Source organism: Hippopotamus amphibius, chromosome 14 (assembly GCF_030028045.1).
Source record: "Hippopotamus amphibius kiboko isolate mHipAmp2 chromosome 14, mHipAmp2.hap2, whole genome shotgun sequence".
Classification (NCBI taxonomy): domain Eukaryota; kingdom Metazoa; phylum Chordata; class Mammalia; order Artiodactyla; family Hippopotamidae; genus Hippopotamus; species Hippopotamus amphibius.
The window spans coordinates 79,404,400-79,428,085 of record NC_080199.1 but is presented as its reverse complement, the minus strand read 5'-3'; the positions used below and the strand labels follow the sequence as shown (position 1 = coordinate 79,428,085).

Here is a 23,686-nt window from a genome sequence, read left to right as displayed (position 1 = left end):
CAAGGCAGCACCTGTCCTAGAAAAGCAAATCATAAACTCTGAACTAAGGAACTGCTTTCTAACACAAATTTCTCCACTTTAGTAAATGATAAAGAAGCAGATACGTTATATCTATAATACAACCCATGTAAACTTAATGTCTTCCCAATAATTTGTGAGAAATGAAATTTTCATATTTTTATATTGCAAACATTCTTCAAAGAGTAAACATATTAGTACCTAATTATCTACACTCAAACAATGCTGTAATCCACAAAGATCAAATTAGAGAACTCCAAACTAGCCTTAAGGAAAGGCAGTCAAAATCTGAATGGAATTACATGTTACAGGAGAACATGATCTGGTTTCTTGATGAAACGCACGTCCCACTGTTCCCCTTCCTTCCTAAGGTGTGCTCCTCCCCCGTTAGCAGCAACCCACAGTCCACCAAACAGCTCCCTTCATTTAACTTCTTCTACAGGTGATAAGTGAAATTTTAAGTTTTCTAAGGACTCCACTTTATTGTGGTATTATAAAAGAAAGTAAAATCCCATTTCTAAAAGATTCCTATTTTCTTTCAAAAACATGTTTTATAAACGTGCAGTGATAAAGCACTTTCAGCCATAATTAAGTCCATCTAGGAAGATGACGGCACAGAAAGCACTCGGTGGTTAAAGGATATAGTTTGGAGGAAGGAAGTTCCAGCTCAGGACTTGGTTGGCGAGGGCCAGGTAGCGCTGGAACACGGACGACAGCTGCGCGCTGAGGTGCTCCCGCCTGCTGAATTCCTGCAGAACTCCCACCGTCAGCAGGAAGATCTGACGCAGGTCTTCTTCCTGCAGTAAATTAATAACCACACGTATTTTTGTATCAAAAGCTTATTCAAAATATATTCCCTTTTAAAACCATAAAACAAAACAAACAAATAAAAACCTTAAAACTTCCAATGGAAAATATTACTTCTTTAAGGACATCTTCCATCTTGAGGCCTGCTCATAACTTATACCGCAGAGAGCTTTCAAGAGCTGCCGGTCGGAATACATTTACCGCCACGTGAATGCCACTCCCTAGAGAAGCAGGTCTTGATGACCACGGCTCCAGCGGAGCCCCCCGGCCTGAAACCAGTGCCTTCACACGACTTTACTTCAAACAATACACACGAAACAAAGAGCCCACACCATCTGCAACAGCGCTGAACACACAGCCCCTCTGGCACACTGCCAGGCCTATTTTTAAGGCCAGCAGAGTCCCACCAATTGAACTAGTTCTATCTAAACACAACAAGAACAAAATTAACAAGCTAAGGATCTTAACAGTAGCATTTCCTTTCTGTTTTGTTTAAAGACTAGAATTAAACAAATAATCTTAAATCATCAACTATGTTCACCAAACCTACCGCTTTACTATAGCCTATGAAATCACAACACAAATCTTCAAGCACGGGCTATCATTCAACTGGATAAAAGAAATATTCTCACTCCATTAGGAACAAATGAGTAAAAAGTGAATGATCTAATGATTAAAACATAAGAACAAAAACACCAGTACCTGAAAAACTCTTTTGCAGTTGCCATGGAATTCCATACTCAGTCCAATGTTGCTAGTTTTACTTGAACTTGAGAATTCACTCAATAGCGCAGTTAGAATAGAACAGGCCAGAGTTTGCTGTAATCATTTGATAACAAATAATTGTGAGGCATTATTTCTCCAATGCTTTGTTTCAATACAATATTTGTTCAAACATAATGAAATATTTTCATCTTTAGATCTTCCATCATATCTTATACCAACCAGTCAGAAAATGAGATATGACAAGATAAAGATTAGCTCTCCTTTCCCAGCAGCCTTGAAATTGTTCAGTACGCCTCCTCCTCGCTCCAGCACACACACCCATCTGAGATGTGAACTCGGGACACGCCTACTCCTCCTCCACCAAAGAGTATAAATGGTGTTTTAAGACGATCAACATTTAACACGTTATTTCGTCTAATTCACATGGCAATCCGCACCCCCGTTTTACATGTGAAAGAAGTGACAGTCAAAGGGCAAGTAGTTAAGGCCAGCTGAGATCTGAACCCAGGTCTGTCTGCCTCTACGTTCTGATGTCTGTAAAACGTGATTCCCCACAGATGAAAAGTGAAACAGACTTTATAGTCTCCAAAATATTAACCAGGTTGTACTCCCAAGTTTTTAAAATTGAAAATGAGGGTTTTCCTTCTCCGGTGCTGTAGCCAGCAGGCTCCTCCTATCGCCTCGCCGCTTCTGTTCACTCACAGACTGTTCCGACTCAAGGTGCCATGGCGGGGGCGGGGAGACAAACCACTCTGGCAAGCTTCCAGGGGCTACACAGAAACATGCACACTACCTCTGAACAACCGCAAGATTAAAGTCAGGACGGCACTATTTATGCAGCTTACACAACAGCTGCGCACAGCGCTACCCGCCCACCAACTGCAGCATCTTCGCTCAGAAATGCTTCTCGTGTCAGTACCTTGACCTTACAGATGCTCATCCTGGCACATCTTAGCAAATACACATAAAGTTCAATTCCTAAAGAGTAGCGTGAATTGATACTTGTTGAAGATGAATGATGGTTACGCAGGTGACCGATATACTGTCTGTAGTATATTTGTATACTTTTGTATACGTCTAAAATTTTCCTCTAAGAAAATGTAAAAAAGAATTAAATGCCTATTTGATTCTTCATCTTAACTAAGTATGATGTATAATTAACAATTACGATAGCACACTAGCCCAGAGATGCAAGCAGTTTCTCAGACTCTTCCACACCAGGAAGCCCTAACAACACAAAATACATGCAAATACCCTCAGGAATCCGGGAGTATGTACATAAGGCAGCCTTCAACAGTAAGTCCTCTGACTACAGCTACATTAGCTTAAATACACACACACACACACACACACACACACACACTTTGTAACTGTACTTCAAAATACATTGATAATCTGTTTCAACATTAAAACGTCCCCTTTGACCCAATCTTCAAGAAAAGTAAGTTCAACTGCCTTTACGTAAAGGACCCAGGCACAAGGGGGGAGAAACCAAGCATTCAAGAGCCTAGTACAGAGAGACAGTTCATCCCATACTCACGTCACCTTACAGCTGGAAGAGATCTTAGAAACACATGAAGGGCGATCACCTTCTTTTTTTTAGTTAACAAAACTGTATTTTAAAGAATGGCTCTTGTAAAATGGTGATTAATGATCGAAATGCCGGCAATCAAAGGTTCAGATACATTTAAATAACACTGGGATCAACCATGAATATAGCTTTTAAATATAGCTAGGCTTTGGTGGGGAAAGAGGGTAGTATTAAATTCAAATTAATGAAATTCAAAGGGAAAAGTTAACTTACAAGGATCTAACATGATCGGTTACAAGATCCTATGATTCTGAAAACAATTTTCCCCACATTTGTGGCTTTTCTCCTACCCTTTCTAAGTAAGACTTCAGTGAACAGAACACTATGAATAGGTACCTAAATGTTTAAGAAAATGTGTCTTACTATAAAAAAATAAATAAAAGGAAACTAATTTTGGAATCTTTGGTGAGATAATAATCTACTGGAAATAGAATTCACGCACAACTTACACAAAACATGCAAACTGAAAAGAGCCCAGAAGCGCTCATCAAACACAAACCTACGGTTCTTATACATAACTTGTCTGTAACAGTTGTGTACAAGTAATTTACAACTTGCCACAAATTGTTTTTTAGTGCCAAACTACATTCACCACAAAACATTGTATTTCTAAATTACGACCATATTCAAATTTTCAGTAACTCGACTCTGATGACGGAAGCACCATGTACTTGCAACAAAGCTTTCTTCTTCTGTGAAATAAGCAGTTCCTAGGATTACCAGCGTGTGCTTGTGGTCAGAGGGCCGAGGGAAGGGGCAGCAGCCCTGAGTAGGGGAGACAGTTCTGAGGCCGCTGCTCAGGAAAAGAGGTTTTAAAAGCAAAGCCTCCCTTAACCACCAGCCTCAGCAGACAAACCAGGAGCCCTCAGGGGGCTGGGGCTGCTTTTGAGACGAAGCACTGAAGACATCCCACCACAACTGCAAACTTTCACATCCATGAAAAGTACAAATTCACCCATAAAAGAAAGTGTATTCTTAATACACAAATAAAAACAAAACACCTTCTTATTGCAGACTTCGCTTGTTGAACATAAGAATATTTTGTTTTTAAATAACTTTTTCCTCCTACAAAAATAACCACCCAGAAGTTACTACTGTAACATTTGTTTACAGCTTTCCAATTTTTAAATGCAGTTATACATTATTCATTATAATACCATTACTATTAACCCAATGCATTGTTTTGTATTCTACTTCTCCCACTTTACACTTATGAAATAAAATGACAAATTTTCAAAAACAAGTGTGTCCTTATCAAATTTTCCACTCAAAGACTTAAGAAATACATAAAAATAAGTTACACAGCATGGTTAGCAGTAATGCCAGAAATCAAATCCTCCTGGCCTTGACCTACCCATAATTACCAGCTTTTTAAGAACTAAAATTTAGTAAGAGATCTTCATCGTTAAAAGATAACCAAATAGTTTAATTGCTCCTTCATCGGGAAGCCCTGAAAGGATCTGAGATTTGCCTCATGAACATTAATTACAGGGACGTCCCTGGTGGTCCGGTGGTTCTGACTTGGCGCCGTCACTGCCAAGGCCTGGGCTCCACCCCCAGCCGGGGAACTAGGACCCCACAGGCCGCGCGGCACTGGTAACAACTCTATGAAACGGCTGTGGCTCAGAGGTGCCCAGTTAACAGCAGCTCCCGGAGGATGGTGACTGTGAAGCCCTGGCTTCATGTGAGGAGAGCACAGCGCCCCTCCCCCCGCTCACAGAGGGCTCAGGCACATCGCGGGGTCTCAGGACTCACTACCCGACACAGTCATTCATCTCCAGACCCAATTATCAGTTAAATCTCACTCACACAGAGGGACCTGAAGAGCAGGGGGCGTGCACTGAGACAGCTAGGGAGGCGGCGAAGAGGGGCGTCCTCAGGGGGAAAAGAGGAGGTTCCTTCTCGGGACAGAGAAACAGAGGAAGGAGGGGGAAAGGCATCCCCAAGTCCTCGCTGTTCTTGCCCTTGTGGAGGGTCCCATCTGCCTGCTTCAGGCTCTAGGGGTCCCCCCGCGTGCCTCACCTCTCGCCCCATCTGCCCAACCCACCCCCCAGGGACCCGCGCCTTCCAGGGCTGCCTCTGCCTCTGCGGCAGGCAGGGCTGGACCAGATTTCTGCACTGGAGATGGTGATTTCACTACTTCAGAGGGTCAGACACAAAAGCTGTGGTGAACACTGCAAAGTGGCGAATCTCCATGCGCCCAGGTCCACCGTGACTGAGCGGGCGGAAAGCAGCACGCAGGCGGTTGCCGCACCACTGCAGCAGGAATGAGGCTGGCACGAAGCACCGCGCGCACCCCCCGAGGCTTCCAGGAGGTGCCCGCGGCGACGCTTCACTCACCCAAGACCATAAACAATTCAGTCAGTACCTGTTCATTTTCCAAATGCAGCGCGCAAACCCTTTCAATGAGACTTACTTCATGTAAAATTCTCCAAAACAATCAGAAAGGCAACTATTACACGATGCGGTGACAAAGAGACCACCTGGAATCTACTACACTCAGGGCGGGATCCCCAGCCTGCACCGCTGGGGGCCGGAGCCCCGTGCCCCGTGCGAGTCTGCCCGCGGCTCTGCCAAGCTGCCCTGTCTATGCCCGCTGCTGCTGGCAACGTGGCCAGCCCTAACCAGCAGCCCCAGGGTGGCAACGTTCATTTTCAATCAGTCAGAAACCAAATAATAGCATTTATTACAACTCTGTCCCAAATAAATTCTGAATAAAAACACTCTGCAGGACTCTTTCAACAGTGCAGAAGAATCTTACTGTTCAGATAAAGAACTCAGAAAATCTGGGCTCTGAAAGTCCAAGATTTACCACTTCAAGTAACTGAGGGCAAACTGCTTCATCGACCAGGGCCTCGGTTTTCTCGTCTGTGAAAAGGGCCACTACCCTGTACACTGCAGAATTCACACACTGTCCTAAGGTTCAAAGTAGATAATGCAAGAAAAAGTACTATGCAAATGTAGCAGGTTCTGATAAGGTCAAGTGGCAACAGTATTCTCGTCATTTTCATAAAAAATAACATATTTTGGCCTCTTTAGTCCTCCTGATTGTTACCTACCATCCACCAAATTAAAATTACAAGATACATTATCGACTAAAAAAAGAAACCAAAACTAACACCTCACTAGAGCACCAGAGCGCGTACTCTCAAGCCACCTGCGCTAATAAATCCACGTTTGCCGCTGTGCCTGATGTGATGTTTACACAAGGGAAGCTGGGAAATGAGCAAGTGACGTGCTCCCTATCTGTTTTAGCTATTAGTGAATTTCAAAGAGAAAATGTAAACACGTAAAACAAGCAGAAGAAATTCAACAAGCCCTCGAGGTTATGAAAGAGTCTAGTATGTTTTCTTTCACTGAAGTATTAAAAACTCATAGGTTAGTTCACTGTCTAACAACTGAAGTAACTGCTGCCTTCACATTAAAAATCTAACAGCAGAATTCTCATCTCCAGTAAAAGACATTGATTTCATGATACTGGAAAAACACCCTTCAGAGACGGTTTGCTTTACTCTCCAGCTTACCGTCACAAGAACAAGATACTCAAACACTATCTCCAGCTGACAAAATAAAGTACTCTTGTTCAGAGAGAGGATTGTCTCTTATAATAGCCTGGCTCTTACCCCAGGAGCTTTATTACCAAGAATAAACTTTACGAAAGGTTGCCATACATAAAGCAGACTTCCAGCTGCTCCTCTAAGCAAACATCAATGAGACTTGTGATAAGAGAGATTAAGTTGCTAGCACGTCCGGGCAGCAATGAAGCAGACGGGGAATTTCTCACCCTCTTCTCTCTAGCACGGCAAAGAGGAAGAAAGGAGGCTTAAATGATATATTCAACAGCTTTAAAAGTGATTTAAATATGCCTACTGCTTTCAAAGGAAATAAACATGAAATGGGTTAAAAATTAGCTTAAATGTTAACTGAAATAAAAAATTTAGCCACTTTCTTTGGGAAGTGAAGTCTGACACCACTGCAAACCGCGGTGAAGCAGCCACAGAGGGAGGGCAGCCTGTGCACACACAGGAGGGACAGCACAGGACGCACGCGCCACACGGGCATCGTCCCTCTGAGAGGACGTCACGGTGCCCAGAGCACCGCGCGAGTCTACAAAGCAGAATCTCCACAGGCAGTTGTCTCACTCATAAATACCCAGAGAGAACAAAGACCATAAGGTGCTCCTCAGAGCGTTTAAAGGAAAGCTAATATGTTCATTAGATTTTTTAAATACACAATTACTTTTCATTGATGGATCATAGCATAAACACTTTCTTCTGATTTTCAACACTTAAAATATTATGTGACAGAAAGAGATGATAGTTCACGCCCTAAGATTCTACCAACAAAGGGGAGTGAGACCACTAGGGACAGAACACAGACATTTGCTAAGTGCTTACTAGATGCACTTAGTATCGTCTTTCCTCTCTGGGTCTGGATAGTACCACGTTCCTCTCGTGCGCTCGTAAATCACCACCTAGAGACGTGAGACGGTTTCTCAAGTCAAGCAGGTAGCAAATGGCAGAGCCAGGATGGGAACCTAAGTGTAAACCCAAAATCGAAACCGTGCTGCACTCGTGTTATCCTGCCCCTAAGAGCATCTAAGCACGCACACCTGACTAGCACGATGCTGGGCTCGGCACTGCACCCTGAGAAGCAGAGGGAGAGCCAGCCACACACAGCCACCGGTCCAGGGGAGCGGCCTGGACGCGTCCCTCTGGACAGGCAAGGGTGAGGGTGGTCACCTAACGTGACAGCTCATGAGGTCACCCCGCTTTCATCCAGAGGGAACCAGTTATCTCTTCACTTCACGTATCTCTTAAAATCACCTTCACGGAGACAGTTTCTAGCCAACATTCTACCAATGCTCTGATTTTATCACTGTTCTCTCTTATCAAAGTTTTAAACCTCTCTCCCACTGCTATTAATGTCTCTGAGAAAATCTTAAGTAAATTCTTGAAGCACTCCCACAAATTCTTCCCAGTCCGTGAAGACGACAGAGAGGAAGGCAGGTTAAGATGCTCTACTGGCCTGTAACCCCGCTGCTGCATGAGCGGCAGGGCCTCATTCTGAACCTGCCACACACGTGCAGGACCGCTTGCTGAGGTCGATGCTTTCAGTGTGGCCACAATCTCAGGTCATGCAGCCATGCTGCAACTGAACTCTACCTCCCACTACTGACTTCCTACTACCACAGCAGTTCTCCACCCTGTTAGCGGAAACACAACTTTAAAAAATTCCTCCTGCTTTGGAATATTTCATGAGGATATTAAAGTTATCCACTCTTCTCATCAAAGTGCGTGTACTGTGAAGAGCGAAACCTTCTCTAACTAAACAGCTACACCTGTTCCAATCATTCTCAGAACATCGGTTATTTCAGCGGCTCAGAAAAACCAACTGCCAGGTTGCGTGGGCCTACTTTTTTGCGATGGGTCAAATTACCCAGGGGAGAGGCAGCGGAGCACACACTTCCTGGGTGTGTGCTCCTCCCTGAGGGGCAAGGGCTCTGGATCCTTTGCCTTCAGCACGCAGCTGCCAAGAAGCTACTCGTGGAGGGTGAGAACAGACTGTGGAAGTCCTACCTGAAGGCTGAAAGCACAGACCCAGACACCGTGAAAGGGAAGGGACAGCACGCACGGTCCTCCTAAACGACCACAGTGTCCTAACCTCACCCCACAAATAACGTAAAATCACACTGAGGGCACACGGAAGACACCATCCGTATAGAGTCGTGAGGGGCACAGCCTCATAGATATCTTTCAAATGATGAAAGAAAAGAAACTGAGAAAGTGAAAAGATTACCCAAAATAGTTTAACACCTGGGAATCAGAAGAGCCAAGACTGGCACAACACTGTAAATGAACTATACTTCCATGAAAAAAGAAAAAAGAAGAGCCAGGTTTTGACAGCCCCGATTCAACAGGAGTCACGCCTCACCCAGCGGATGCAAGCCCACAGCTCCGGCCAAGAGCCGCAGCTGGTCACGAACACCCGCTCGGCAACTCGGGCCTCCGACGGAGCGGCCAGAGCCCGTCACCCTCCAGGAGGACGGGGACAGACAGGGGAAACCAAGCAGGCTCCCCAGAAAACTCAGGAGGCTGACAGCCACACCCGGTCGTCACGGCGCACCCTGACCTACTAGTACTGCAACACTGAAGAATCTGTATGTCAGATACCATTTTCTATTTTACTCACACGTTCATTATCACTAGTACCCGCTGAAGGTTTATTAACAATGAGGGGAGATGTTCAAGAGCAGGGAAACGGTTAAGAATATCCCGGCACAGTAGCTGGGACCATGTGACACCACTAAAGAGGGTCGTGAAAGCCACACGAGGTTCACGCACTGACGGTGATGAGCAACACGGGCGGCAGGGAGACACAATCAAATGAGGAAGCAGAGTGCACAGTGTACACACAGATAACAAAGGAGCAGAACGAGAAGCAGCAGAGGGAAGCCGCTGGACTGCTCAGACTGCGCCTTTTTTCCTTCAGGCAGATACCCGTTAGTGTGGCTACAACAGCATTTGCGTGACACAAAATAAGACTGTTAAGTACTTACAAACAGTGAGCACACTTACCACGGTGGGGTTGCCACTACTTATCAACTGGCTGACTTCATGAAAAACGCTTTTGCAGTCAATTGATTTATCTAATGATCCTCGTTTTACAATTACCGCTACTGCTAATAGAATCTGTTCCCGAACATACTTTTGGAGGCTGCAAAACATAAAAATCATTGTGAAAGCTTTTACACAAATCCAGCATAAAAACACTCCCAGATCTCTCACTGTGCCTGCAGCTGCTAACAGCACGGCACACAGCTACGCAGGCGTGCTCCTGGTTCCACGCGGACTCCACAGCCAGAGACCTGGGTTCAAATCCACACTCCAGTTGTGACCATGTGACCCTGGGCAAGACCGTTCACACTCAGAGCCTCAGTTTTCTCACATGTGAAACGGGGACAACAGTAACAGGGCTGTCCCAAGAATTACATATTCTTAACACCGCACCCCGTGCACACGAAGGGCTACGTAAGTGTCAGCTGCTCCGGGTGGTGCTGTCAGCGCACTAAGAGCCAGGTGACCATTCTACCAGTTAAGAGACACATTCTGACCTAATCTCCATCCCCAACCAACAGTATCATCGTTGACCCATCCCCTTCAACACGGAAAGGCCACATGCTAGCTAGCCAAGATACCACATTATGGAACACACACATTCTTCGAAACCTTTGTAAATATTCATATCTAAGTTCTGTTCCCCAATGTGGTAGCAGGAGAACCCCTCTCAGATGGAGGCCTCCTACAAAGGCTCATGGGGCCACAGGGGCATACAGTTTTAACTGCCTTTTCATAACAGTTTCTTAAAAGGAAGGCCCAGAAAACATAACCCTGCACTTTATAATCCAGGCTCTAGAATGCCACACAGATATAACCACCACATGCCCTTGGGATAAAACCCAGGTTCCCGAGCGTGGCTTGTAAGCCATGGGGCCCATCCCAGCCTTCGTGGGGTACTCCCTATCTACCCGCGGTCCAGCACTCTGAAAGGTGTCCCCATTTGGACACAAATGATACGGTCACCCAGGGCTAAGGCCCTTCACGGCCAGGGACCTGCTCCCCTCTCCTCTCAGCCCCCACATGCACTCCCACAACCACAACTACCCTGAACCTCTTTCAGTTCCCGGCCTCTAAATGCCACTCTGCATGTGGCCGGGCACTGTGAAGGCGGGCTCCCTCACACCTCACCTAACATGAGGCACGCCACGCCGAGCGTGCTGTTGTACTCTCAGAAAGGCACACTGCCTGGCACATAACAAGCATTTACTAGACATTCACACAAATGAACAAACGTGTCTTGCTCTGTCAAGAATGAAGAGAAAAATGATCCTTCAGAACAGACTTGAAGAATTCATTAAGCAAATAAAAGCAAAGCTCCTACTGTGTGCAAGAATGTGAACTGACCAAAGGGAATATCTGTCGCTTTGCGGGGACACAACAGTTTCAAACACACTGACTGCTACTAGAAATGTACATAAAGCTAGTTTTAAATATTGCTACTGGCAAAAATTATAAATTCCTAGGAAACTAAATAATAATATCTAACATTTATTGAGTGGTTATGACCTCTCTTTATATAAACCAACTTCACAAAAATTAATACATTTAATCCTTACAATTTTTTTAGTAAAGTACTATTATTCTATTTAATAATCAGGAAATTAATGCACAGAGAGGTTAAGTAATTTGCCCAAGGTCATGGAGTTAGTAAGTGGCAAAAGGGGGACTCACAGTCTCTTTCTCAACCACTATGCTATCCTGTCTTTAAAAAAGTGTACCCTGGGACCTCCCTGGTGGTCCAGCGGTTAAGACGCCGCACTCCCAATGCAGGGGGTGTGGGTTCAATCCCTGGCCAGGAAATCTAAGATGCCACATGCCATGCAGCACAGTCAAAAAATAAAAAAAAGTAACTAAATAAATAAAAATTAAAAAGTGTACCCTGCATTTCATCCTGTGCAAATTTTAATCACAATTAGGAGGAAAAAATAGAAAAGAAAGGAAAACTTCCATGCACGCAATGGGAAGTACACGACATTGCGTATGCAGTGTTCTACAGTACATCATCTGCAGTGTTCTACCTATGCAGCACACCAGGAGCCTTAACTTGACTCTAATCCATTCATAGGACAATCTACAAGATTAAAATGTCTGTGTCATGGAAGACCAAAAAAGGCAGAATTATTCTAGATTAAAAGAGACACAACAACTAAATACAACATGTAATCTGTGGCTAAATCCTGGATCAGAAAAGGAACCTATAAAGGAGGAAAAGGCTATAAATAGCATTATTCAGGCAATTGGGAATATCAAATATGAGGTTAGGATTATATTAAATAATATAAACACAGAACTTCTTATCACAAGTACTGAGATGGCCTCTCAGGAGAGAGATGGAGGATCACTAACGCGCTGGCTGGGCCTCCACGAGGGAGAGCGAGAGGGCGTGTTCCCAGCACTGCGCTTTCAACTTTGCTGAAAACTTTGTTTCTTTTGTCCAAAGTAAGAGTTTGGGGGAGTTCCCTGGTAGCCTAGTGGTTAGGATTCCGGCCTTTCAATGCCGTGGCCTGGGTTCAATCCCTGGTTGGGAAACTGAGATTCCCACAAGCCATGTGGACAAAAAAAAAAAAAAAAAAACCCCTAAAAAACAAACAAAAATACCCCAGAGTTTGGGAGACAATATATAAATGAACTATTTCAATGTGGAACCCTACAATCAACTCTAAAATAGCCCCTGAACTAATCAAAATTATTATGATGAGATGATTTTCGATAACACAAGAGATGACATGCATACACACAATGGAAATCTGCTGAGCTCAGTGGGTGGGTGGGTGGGTGTGTGTGTATGCGCTGTGATAAATAGGCAGCTCCAGGGCAAGTTAACATCACACCCAAAAGGGCTCCTTAAACAACGGATTAAGACTTAAATAAAGGAAGAAAACCAGCATGAAGGAGAAGAGAAAGGTTTGAAACAGGGGCAAGTTTTCCCTATTCTGTTAAAACTGGAAAAAATAAGCCACACTCTCACTCAGAGGCATGTGTACCCACTCATCCCTGGAACACGCTGTCCATTAAACCTGTAATGCTAACAGGCTAAGTAACACTTGGGTTTTTTCCCTCATGCATTTTTCTATAGGTGAAGCACTTACTAGCACTTTGCTGCGTGCAAAAGTCATGCCAGTAATATTATTAATACCATGAACTCAGAGGCTGCTAGTGGAGTCAGCAGGAACAAAGGCATGACAGTTCACTCTGACTGACTTGTAACATTTAATGCATCTTTACCACCATCCATCAACGTTCCTAATTACCAGCATTTCTGATCACCTAAGATTTTCTTCACTGAGTGTGAAAATAAATATCTACGCAAAACATATTCAACTGCTCAAACTGCACGCGTGCAACGTGCGTTGCCTCTTCCTAGAAGACTTGGAATTGAGGGGACTTTAAAAAAAAAGGATATATGGTAAATGAATTTCTCCCAAAAGTTGTATGGCTACTAGTTTTCTTCATTTGTTTTTAAATCATACAAGCAATGAATACACACAATCCTGTAAAATTTTTAAACAATACAACGTGCATAATATAAAAAGAAAATTCACTTTCACCCCATTCTCAAACCTGGTCCCCTCTCCAAAAAAAACCTGTTACAGAATGTGGTGCTTTTTCTTTTACAGCCTTTTCAACGCAGGTTTCTGCATATTTGGTAATACCTGGTTTGCTAGTGGTGCCTGGTTTCCGCTCACACCCAGAACTAAACAACAAAAAACTCTAACGTAGAAGCACAATCTCCTCAAAGAAACAAAACCCAGTGTCACAAGCTTATATTAAAAACTATTCTTTCAAAAAAAGAAAAAAAAAAACCTATTCTTTTATAAGTCCCAAAACAACCTACAATCGTGTGTATGAGTTTTTAAAATACAAGCCCCACACAGAGCTTAACCACAAATGTTAATCATTAAAAAGCAAAGAAAAAAAACACCCCAAAGGATGAGTTCCGAGAAGTGCCTGGCGGGGCCTCCTCCGTACTTACTGCGGCCTCTGCAAGACGTAGGTCAGGAGGAACGTGCGCAGGGACTCGATGCTCCCCTTCTCCAGGAGGATCCACTCCCGGACAACGGCCTCCATGATGGCCGTGGCAGCTTGAAAGAGCACATAGTCCACCTTACTCGTTTCTGAGAAGGAAACAAGACACTTTCTTTAAGAAGCAGCTCACCTTGCCCTGAACATTTTGCATTTATTAATTTTGAACAGAACTTTCAGACAAGGAATGAGATGGTTACCTGCTCCTTTTTTATCCAGTGACCTTGCTCTAGCACCACAAAGAGGTTAGTTCCTCTCAGAAGACACCTCAGGCAGGTGGCAGCTAATCATGGACCACAACTGTCACACACTTTCCTCACCTCTCTTCAACCGCTACTTCCAAAGCATGAAGAACTAAAAAATAACACAGCTTTAAAAAAATAAGATAGAAATATAAAGCAATCAGAAAATTCCCCAAGAGATTCTCACCCTGTGCAAAGCAGAACTCTGCATCTGACAAGCACGTAACAAGCTAGTCCGTGAACACTGCTGCCTGCCATGAGCCATGCTGCCAGGGTGTCTCAGTGTGTGGAGTGACTGGTGAAGCTCTCAGCAGGATGGCCCATCTCCAACAGCAAGTTCAGAAATGGACACAATCACATTCAGTCCCTCTTCTCAGAATGTTGGAAAAAAGCGGGGCGGGGGGGGCACATTTACACAAGGTGAGACGTTCTCGTGAATTTTCTGATTGCAATACTGATCAAACTGAGTAAAATCCCAAAGCTACGCTTAGAAAGATCCAGCTTTAACTAGCAAGTTACAGTATCTGAACGAAGAACTGGATCGGGGAGGGGGGGGGGACAGAAAATTAATGTACCGAAGAAATATTTTACATTAATTTTCTATTTTTTCTTTTACTGGGCAATATCACTACAATCAGTTTCCAAATAGCATTATCAAAGGGGAGAAACAGCCAAAATGAAGTCAAGAAAAAGTAGAAATTTTCTGAAGCGCTATAAAATAACCATCACGTGAAACCCATGCAGAATCTGATTCGACTTCAGGGTATTTGCCAAGATCACCAGACAGGAGTGCCTGGGAGCCCGAGAAACACCTCTCGGTGCAGAACAGCACCTTCAAGAGCTCCTCAGAAGAGCATGAAGATACAGGCAGGCACATCATTTTCTCTCCTTTTCAAGCGCAGATCATTTAAAAATGTTACAAGTGATCTTGACACAATTTTCTCTTAAAACGTGCAAGGAAAGGTATGCCTACATCAACTTCTATCACACTAGACTGCAGCAGAGGAGTTTTGAACATATCAAAACTAATAAGAGGAACCAATCTGGACTTTCATTTTTTTTAAGTTTGATTAGTCCATGCCATCTTAACATGAAATCTACTTGAGATGGTAATCAGAACTTGTAAAAATTTAGAAAGCTTAAAATATAATGAATAAATAAAGCAAGGCTTCCAAAACTGTAAATCTACTACAAAAAGACATGTTTAAAATTTCGGGGGGGGGAAGTATTTTATTCAAAGAGGACTTGAAACAGAAACCAGCTCTATCCATTTTGCTCACTAAGGAGAAATATGGTACTGCCTCATGAAGGTAATTCAAGGCATCTCTTACTATAAACCACTGCTTGACAGAAAAGGATGGTTATTTGCCATCTGCATTCTCTACCGCAATGGTAAACATTTTAAGGACCTGAAATCCTTAACCATGGATTTTAACAAGGAGGGAAGATTGTAGGGACTCGCAGAATTTTAGAAATGGAACTCCGCAGATCATCTAATCTGATCCCTGGGTTTGACCACTGAAGAAACAGGCGCACCAGGAGACTGAGAGGAAACTGAAGCCCGCGTGGCTGGTCGATATCCTCTGGGTGACAGGCACCGGCCCAAAGCACAAGTGCCCACAAGACAAGGCCCCACACACACACTTGCTTCTCGTGGGCAAATAAACATGCTCCTGTCTAACTCCTTGTCCTTCGGCCTTTTTTCTGCCCCCTCCCCTTCTTTGCAAGGGTCAGTAGGGGGGAAATTACAGAAAGTAAATGACATGCAGAAGATTTCAAGAGGATTGTTCTCGTTAGGTATCTGTCTGGTATCAAATGAAGATCTCTAAATTACTATTCCCATAAGAAACTGTCTCTAAGAATGGAGGAAACTGAAAAAAAGAAAGCCAGATTCCAAATTTAAAGGTTTTCCTAACCTGATGAATTATACTTTCTCATAAAAACTGCCATTGGCCTCCATAAACTGCACTTAAACATAACAGAAACGTGCAGAAGATGCTCACCAGCACTCTGGAAGCCTGCCAGCAGCAGATGAGGACTTCACACATACAGAAGCCTTATTCTTGCTCTCTGCTGGGAAGATGCTCAAAACTGCCAGGTCCTTGTGCAGAACTTACATTTCACCTAGAATTCCATACTCTTAGGGATGATTTCCCACCAACTAGGACACTGTCCAGATGACAAATTAGTTTAAGCCACTTCAGCATGAAGCTTTCACTTGCTACCACAATGACTCTCTTTAATAATAATTACGTAAATAAAATGCATGAGTATCTTGTCGGCTATCTGAAATGAGACACAGCCAGGAAGACTAAAGCGAGAGTGACGCTGAAGGCCGAGCGGAGAGGCCCTGCGTCCTGGCGCCCAGGGACGGCGCTGCCCTCGCTGGCCTCGGGGGCTCCTGTCCGAAGCAGAGGCGACGCGCGCCACGGCGACACGCGCCACGGCGACACGCGCCACGGCGACACACACGCACACCGACCGCAGCAGCCGCAGGCTCGCTCCGTCCTGTCTCGGCCACCTCCGAGATGACGAGCGAAAGAAATCCTTTTCTCCCCGAGGGAAGGGCAAGAGGCAGCTGCCACGGTGGCTCCGGAAGCGCTGGGCCCACCCCTCAAGGTCGGGGGGTGTTTCTTGAACAAGAGCACACCTCGCAGGTTTTCTGAAGGAACACCTGACCCTATAAAACTAGCAAATTCCTGAGAGCCGAAGAGTCCTGAGGCGGAGACGTCCGAAGGCGCTCTTAGAACAAAACGCACAGGCACGCAACATGCACACGCACGCTCACACACAGAAAAAAGAAATGAAAACTGCAACGGAAACAAAAGGATAAGACAGGAAAGACATGACGAAAAATGAGAAACATAATAAAACTTAAGTTAGACATGGGAAGGAAGAATTTTTTAAGAGGCCAGAAAAGGGAAGCATCCAAAAGAACGTCTCCCCTTCATTAGACTCTATCACCCAGACAGTCTATAAAAATGACCTAGGACCCGAAATAAGTATGTGAAAATACTGGATTGCGATCGACTGCCACGTGCATGAGAAGTCTTCTTAGAGGAATCAGCCTTTCTGGGCTGGTGGCAACTGAGTAAGGAGTTAAGATTTTCTGTGAAGTTTAGATGTAAACATTAATGTAACACAAGGCTTTGCAGTACATTAATGACTGTGCTTATAATACATGCACCCAACCTTTTAAACAGTTAATGTCTCAAAACCCAAATGCTTTCAACAGCATGGCTGGAACCAGCAATACTATTCTTTAGAAATTTTTATCAGGAAAACGTACGTATTCTAAAACAAGCTCACATCATAACAAAGCAATAGTTCTTCATAAAATATACACACTCTAAAAAGGAAAGAGCGGTGTAAACAAACACACTCTAATAACATACATATCACTTAGATCAGGTATTTCCCAGCTAGCACAGAATGAGAACTGAGCCACGCTCGGAAGTCAGATGAAACACTGCTGGGACCCTGTTTATGCAGTGAAGGCACAGCCACAAAAGCCAGGCTTAGATCATCTGAGGTTTTCTACATCTACTAACGCTGAACACGTTCAAGGCATAAGGATGAAGTAAGGCTCCCTTAAACCCTTAATGATGTTTAGTTTCGCTTCTTTTAATTTAACATTTTGTTAAATATTCTCCACAAGATAACAAATTTTTTTTTAGCGCCAGAAACAAATTCAACCAAGTATAAAAACTGACTACTCAAAAAACACCCCCCCCAAAAACCCAAAAAACCCTGCCTCGTTTAAAATTAAAGATGGTTATTAAACTGTTTCTCTAACATAAGATCTAACTCCTGAAGGAGACAGGGCTGCCTTTACCACCGCTGCCAGCTCCGCGCAGAGTTTTTTAGAGGCCATTTGAAATGAAGGGATGGGGCAATGACATTTACCTGGCTGTTCACAAAGTGCTTTCATGTTACTACATCTGCACCTCACTATGACTTAAGACAGTCAATTCCATTTAAGGAAAATGGCATCATTATGCCCATTTCACAGATGAAAAAGGGCCCTGAAAGGTGAAGCAGCTTCCTGAAGCTGCTTCCAGGCTGCGGGCGCCCAGCCCTTCCCCCTGAGCCCCAGCCCTCGCCCCAGCCCTAAGCTGGGAAGCACTGCAGACAGGGCTGGAATGGGGGGCTCTTTCCATCGGAAAACAGAGTGCTGGTGGCTAACCCCTCAGTCTTTCTAAAAGCACAAGAATAAAAGGTCAGACAGTTTAGTTCCTAACACTCACCTAACCAACACTGTGGTCACAGACAACTCAAACAGCCTTCCTTTCAGAGCCTTCGACGTGGGTTATAAAAAAAATGGCTCCAATTAAGAAAAACAGCCAACAATAATCAGGTTATAAAATAACAATAACCAATGCAATCTTTTACTATTATTCAAAAATATCTAAAAGGCAAAGAAAATGCCGTTGTTGAACAAGTCATAACTTCTGTGATAATTTTTAAAGGAAAGAGATCACTTCTGTACATATGTCAGATATAAGGTACTCACAAAACATTTTTTTACAAGAGTAAAAATCAAGGCCTCATTTTAGGACACACAATGAAGAACCTACACAGAACTGATGAACATTGGCCAAGCAAGCTGAGTACAAACTATATTGTTTTTTAAAAACTATGAAAAAACAAAAGAAACTGTGGAAACCTCCAAAAATAGTCTTAATTTTAAAACACTGGGATATGTTATAGCACGTTTCCTATAAGTGATGTCATACTTGGAAAAAATAGAAAAAACATTAGATTTTCCTCCCACCATTAACCGCCTTGATACTGCAGCCACTAATGAAACGATTTACTTAATGCTGTACGTAACGAAGAAAAATCCAAAGCAGAAACAGAGTTTCCTCTCTGGCTTTATGGAGTGTCTTTAAGGCCACTTCAGTGGAATAATTATGAGTGGAAAATTATAACTGTACAAACCTGCTTATTTTTAAAGGAATTTAAAATATCTAAAGTTCAAGATAGAACAACTAGGTATTTTTAAAGCAGACACTTACCCAAAATATGCTTGCAAACTGCGAACGGAGACTTTGATTTCCTAAATGATAAGAAGACATGCTCAGCATGCTGGCGCTGCTCAGTGTTAACCATGGAAGGTGGAGCCTTGAGGGGCAGAGACAAACACAGACAAGAGCACACTTGCTTAGTGAGGAGCCTGAGCGAAGGCCTTCCCTCCACCCACAACAACAAGGAGATACTTTCACCTTCACAGGAGGACAAATATGTGCTTAATTCTTCCTAAGGAACTACAGTACCGGACTTCATAATAAATATTTAAAATATGGTTTCAGGGCAAAGAGAGAAATTCCTAGCAAGGTTTGGATCAGGATCCTTCCAAGCTGCCTACATTTTAGAAAAATAGACGGATATTTACTTAACATTTTTTCGTAATTTTTTAAAAAAACATAGCTAACTTATTGCCTTTTATTCTAAAATATACCACTCCACCTCAACTGACTAAGTTCAAAAAATTTCTAAATTCTTCAGCACTGGTGAAACTGAACCCAAAGTTACTAAAAATTGATTTCTAAAAGGCAATCCTTTAAGATAGAAATATTATCAGATAATTCTACCTCAAGTTTTCTTTTCATTATTAAACCAGAAAAATTAGGAACAGCAAAGTTTGGAGGTTACAAAACTCTTTTCTGAATAATAAACTGATCAGCCAGAAAAGCCAGACTTCTCTCTCAACAAAAACAGCTTTTGAAAGTTTGCTCAGGTTTTTAAATTCCATTTTGTTCTAACACTCTTTCTTCCAAAGGTAATACTATTCTGAACCAGCTCTACCTAAAATATACATGCCCATTCCATGGTTGCGTTATCTTTGACCTTACTGAGACCCATCTGAGGAGAAGGAGAAGAGACTGCTTATGTAGCATACAGATCAAAATATCAGATTTCTCAATTTGGGAGGGTTAGGGTTAGTGTTATTGTAACCAACAAAAAGTGGGGAAAAATCATCATTTCAACTGTATTCAAAGACTCTGGAAGATGAGAAACATTCAGCAACCAGGTACATTAGATCAATATTCATCATAAACTATATCAATTATGCAACATTAGTTATTCTATTTGCAGTTAAAATAAGTTTAAAAAATTAAAGTGCATCCAAGAAAAATTAACTAACTTTGATTCTCCTGCCCAAAGGAATTCTTATAATTACCTAAAGCCAGTTCCGACTACTATTCATAATGATATAGCACCCTCTACAGTTCTCCAGATAAAAATGAAAATATTTCCATTAAAGAACTACATTAAATAGATAACAAGGATATACTGTATAGCACAGGGAATCACGGCCATTATCTTGTGCTAACCTATAATGGAGCACAATCTACAAAAATACTGCCTAGGCTACACACCTGAAACTAACACTGTAAATCATCCATACCTCAACTTTCAAAAAAGAACTGTTACATTCTTTAATACTGTTTTAAAGGCTTTATTAATAAAACACTGTGAACAGCTAACTATGCTAAATATACTTCTGTCCTTCCATTTGCAAATTCTTCGTTCTCACCATTTTCCCTAGTTCAGGAGTCTATGCTTTTACAAGATACTTAATTGTTAACATCTGCTGCCTACACCCTGAATACACTGCACACTAAAGCTACTACCACCTGTTACACTGTATACTACAAGTCAACTACAGATCACCCAGGGAATTTCTGAATTATACATTCTTTCTTCTCAACACCCTTAAAAAGTACTCTACATGCATAATTTTGCATAATTAACATGCTATTTATTCCACAAATAAGAACAGTTCCCAAAGCTAATGATCTTAGGACACCCTGATATCCACACACTTAATAAGGTACAGGTCTGAATACAATTTTAATATAACAAAAAAATGACATTCCATCTATAAAAGTCCAGATGTGGGGCTTCCTAGGTGGCGCAGTGGTTAAGAATCCACCTGCCAATGCAGAGGTCACAGGTTCGATCCCAGCTCCCGGAAGATCCCACATGCTGTGGAGCAACTAAGCCCGTGTGCCAAAAAAAAAAAAAAAAAAAAGTCCAGATTTCACACATAATGAAGTATAATCTAAAGGTTAGTTTGTATTCACCACCTGGTTGAACATTATCATACAAACAATGAAATCATCAAGTTAATATGTTGTGGCAATATGGTATTCACTTTAATTTCTCAAAGCTAAAACCTTAAATTCTTTCTCCTTGAAAATGACTTTGCAATGGTTTCCAAGTAGCAAGTTATAAAGTCCTGAGAAACTTCTTTGTTAAAAAAAACAGATTCCCAGTCTCCAAAGATTCAACAGGCTGGGAGTCAAAACCAAAAACATGCATTTTCCCCTCCAAGTTCTCCAGGGAGCACTGACCTATAAAGCCCCCACATGTCGAACCCTCCTCAACTGCCTTCGTCCCGCCTTTGCCAGCCTTTCCGGGCCTTTCCCAAGTCTGTGCACAAAAGATGTCCCCACCCAACCTCACACCACCAGCACGCGTGAGCCTCTACTGCTTGTCACAAGTACTCCAAGTACTCTCCTGCCCCTCCTTTCTCATCACTGTTTCTGTGACACCAGAGGCCTCCTTCACTCTTCACTCATCTCTCAACTCCTAGAGGCGAGTGCCTACAAGAGGGCGCGGCGTCACAACGGCTAACACGCGCTGAGCGCCCAGCACCACACAGGGCACTGTTCTCAACAGACACGGAGGCAGGCAGACAGACATGCAGTCCCGTTAATCCTAACGAAAGCCCTATGAAGCAGATACTATTACCCCCATGTTACAGATGAGGAAACTGGGGAATGCAGTAAGTAATTCCCTCAAGGTCAAGTAGGAAGCAGAGGTGGAAACTGACCCCAGGGCCCCCACTCTTCAACAGAAGCTACACTTAAGCTTAAGGCTGCAGCAGTGTCGAGGGTGGGGGGAATCTCCCCTAAAAGTCCCCCTCTAGGACCCAGTACAGACATCAGAGTGTTTTACTTAGCCTGTGAAGCTATTATTTCAGTACAAGTAATAATAAAGGCACTTTTTTGTGTTGCCTGTTCATTCTGTCATTGTCACTAACAATAAAATCTTTAATTTAAAAGAGCTCATGGGACTTCCCTGGTGGTGCAGTGGTTAAGAATCTGCCTACCAATGCAGGCAACACAGGTTCGAGCCCTGGTCCAGGAAGATCCCACATGCCATGGAACAACTAAGCCCATGTGCCACAACTACTGAGCCTGCGCTCTAGAGCCTGTGTGCCACAACTACTGAGGCCATGTGCGACAACTACTAAAGCCCGAGCGCCTAGAGCCCATGCTCCACAACACGAGAAGCCACCTCAATGAGAAGTCCGCACACCGCATCAAAGAGTAGCCCCCTGCTTGCCACCACTAGAGAAAGCCCACTTGCAGCAATGGAGATGCAACACAGCCAATAAATAAAAAATAAAAGAACTTCAAAAAAAATAAAATAAAATAGCTCAAACAACCCACAGACTGGGAGAAAATATTTGCAAACAATGCAACTGACTAACTTCCAAAATATACAAACAGCTCATAGAACTCAATAACAAAAAAACCAAAGAACCCAATCAAAAAATGACCAGAAGACCTAGATAGACATTTCTCCAAAGAAGACATACAGGTTGCCAAAAGGCACTGAAAAGATGCTCAATATCACTAATTATTAGAGAAATGCAAATCAAAACTACAATGAGGTATCACCTCACATGGGTCAGAATGGCCATCATCAAAAAGTCTACAAATAGTAAGTGCTGGAGAGGGTGTGGGGAAAAGGGAACCCTCCTACACTGTTGGTGGGAATGTAACTTGATACAGCCACTATGGAGAACATTATGGAGATTCCTTAAAATACTAAAAACAGAGCTACCATATGACCCAGCAATCCCATTCCTGGGCATATACCCCAGAGAAAATCATAATTCAAAAAGACACATGCACCCCTATGTTCACTGCAGCACTATTTACAATAGCCAGGACATGGCAGCAGCCTCAGTGTCCTTCAACAGATGAATGGATAAAGAAGATGTAGTGTGTATACACACACACACACGTGTGGTATATTCACACAATGGAATACTACTCAGCCATTAAAAAGCATGAGATAATGCCACTTACAGCAACATGGATGGAGCTAGAGATTACCATACTAAGTGAAGTAAGTCAGACAGAAAGACAAGTACCATATGGTATCACCGATACGTGGAATCTAAAAATGACACAAATGAACTTATATACAAAACAGAAACAGACTCATAGAGATAGAAAACAAACTTACAGTTCCCAAAGGGGGACGGGATGGGGGAGGGGGGAATAAATTAGGAGTTTAGGATTGGCACATACAAACTATTATATACAAAAGAGATAAACAAGGTCCTATGGTATAGCACAGATAGTCAATATCGTGTAGCAACCTAAAATAGAAAAGACTACAAAAAGAATATATGTATATATGTATGTGTAACTGAATCATTTTGCTCTACACCTGAAACTAACACAACACTGTAAATCAAATATACTTCAATAAAATAAATAAGTAAAAATAAAAGCTCACACTTCAGAGCTGGAAGGAACAGGAGATGTTAGTAGAGAACAGACAGGGCAGAGAAGGAAGCAGCAGGGGACCAGTTCCCATCACCTTCAGGAAGATAAAGGCAAGGACACGGG

The 23,686-nt window shown here is 42.9% G+C and overlaps 1 protein-coding gene across 4 annotated transcripts in view; it reads right to left on the bottom strand.

Annotated features, from left to right (window-relative positions):
• The window catches only part of XPO4 (exportin 4), a 106,824-nt gene that overhangs the window by 61,842 nt on the left and 21,296 nt on the right, over window positions 1-23,686 (bottom strand). Inside the window, exons 1-6 of one of the 4 annotated variants that reach the window (XM_057706960.1) lie at window positions 19,046-19,145; window positions 13,986-14,139; window positions 13,736-13,877; window positions 9,721-9,859; window positions 1,528-1,644; window positions 662-815 (exon numbers count right to left, since the gene is read on the bottom strand). In XM_057706960.1, coding sequence (XP_057562943.1) covers window positions 662-815; window positions 1,528-1,644; window positions 9,721-9,859; window positions 13,736-13,830 — 505 coding nt within the window. In that variant the 5' untranslated portion in view covers window positions 13,831-13,877; window positions 13,986-14,139; window positions 19,046-19,145. Of the gene's footprint in view, window positions 1-661; window positions 816-1,527; window positions 1,645-9,720; window positions 9,860-13,735; window positions 13,878-13,985; window positions 14,140-19,045; window positions 19,152-23,686 lie in introns of those variants that run through there. The other 3 variants (XM_057706959.1, XM_057706961.1, XM_057706962.1) reach the window with 3 other exon arrangements.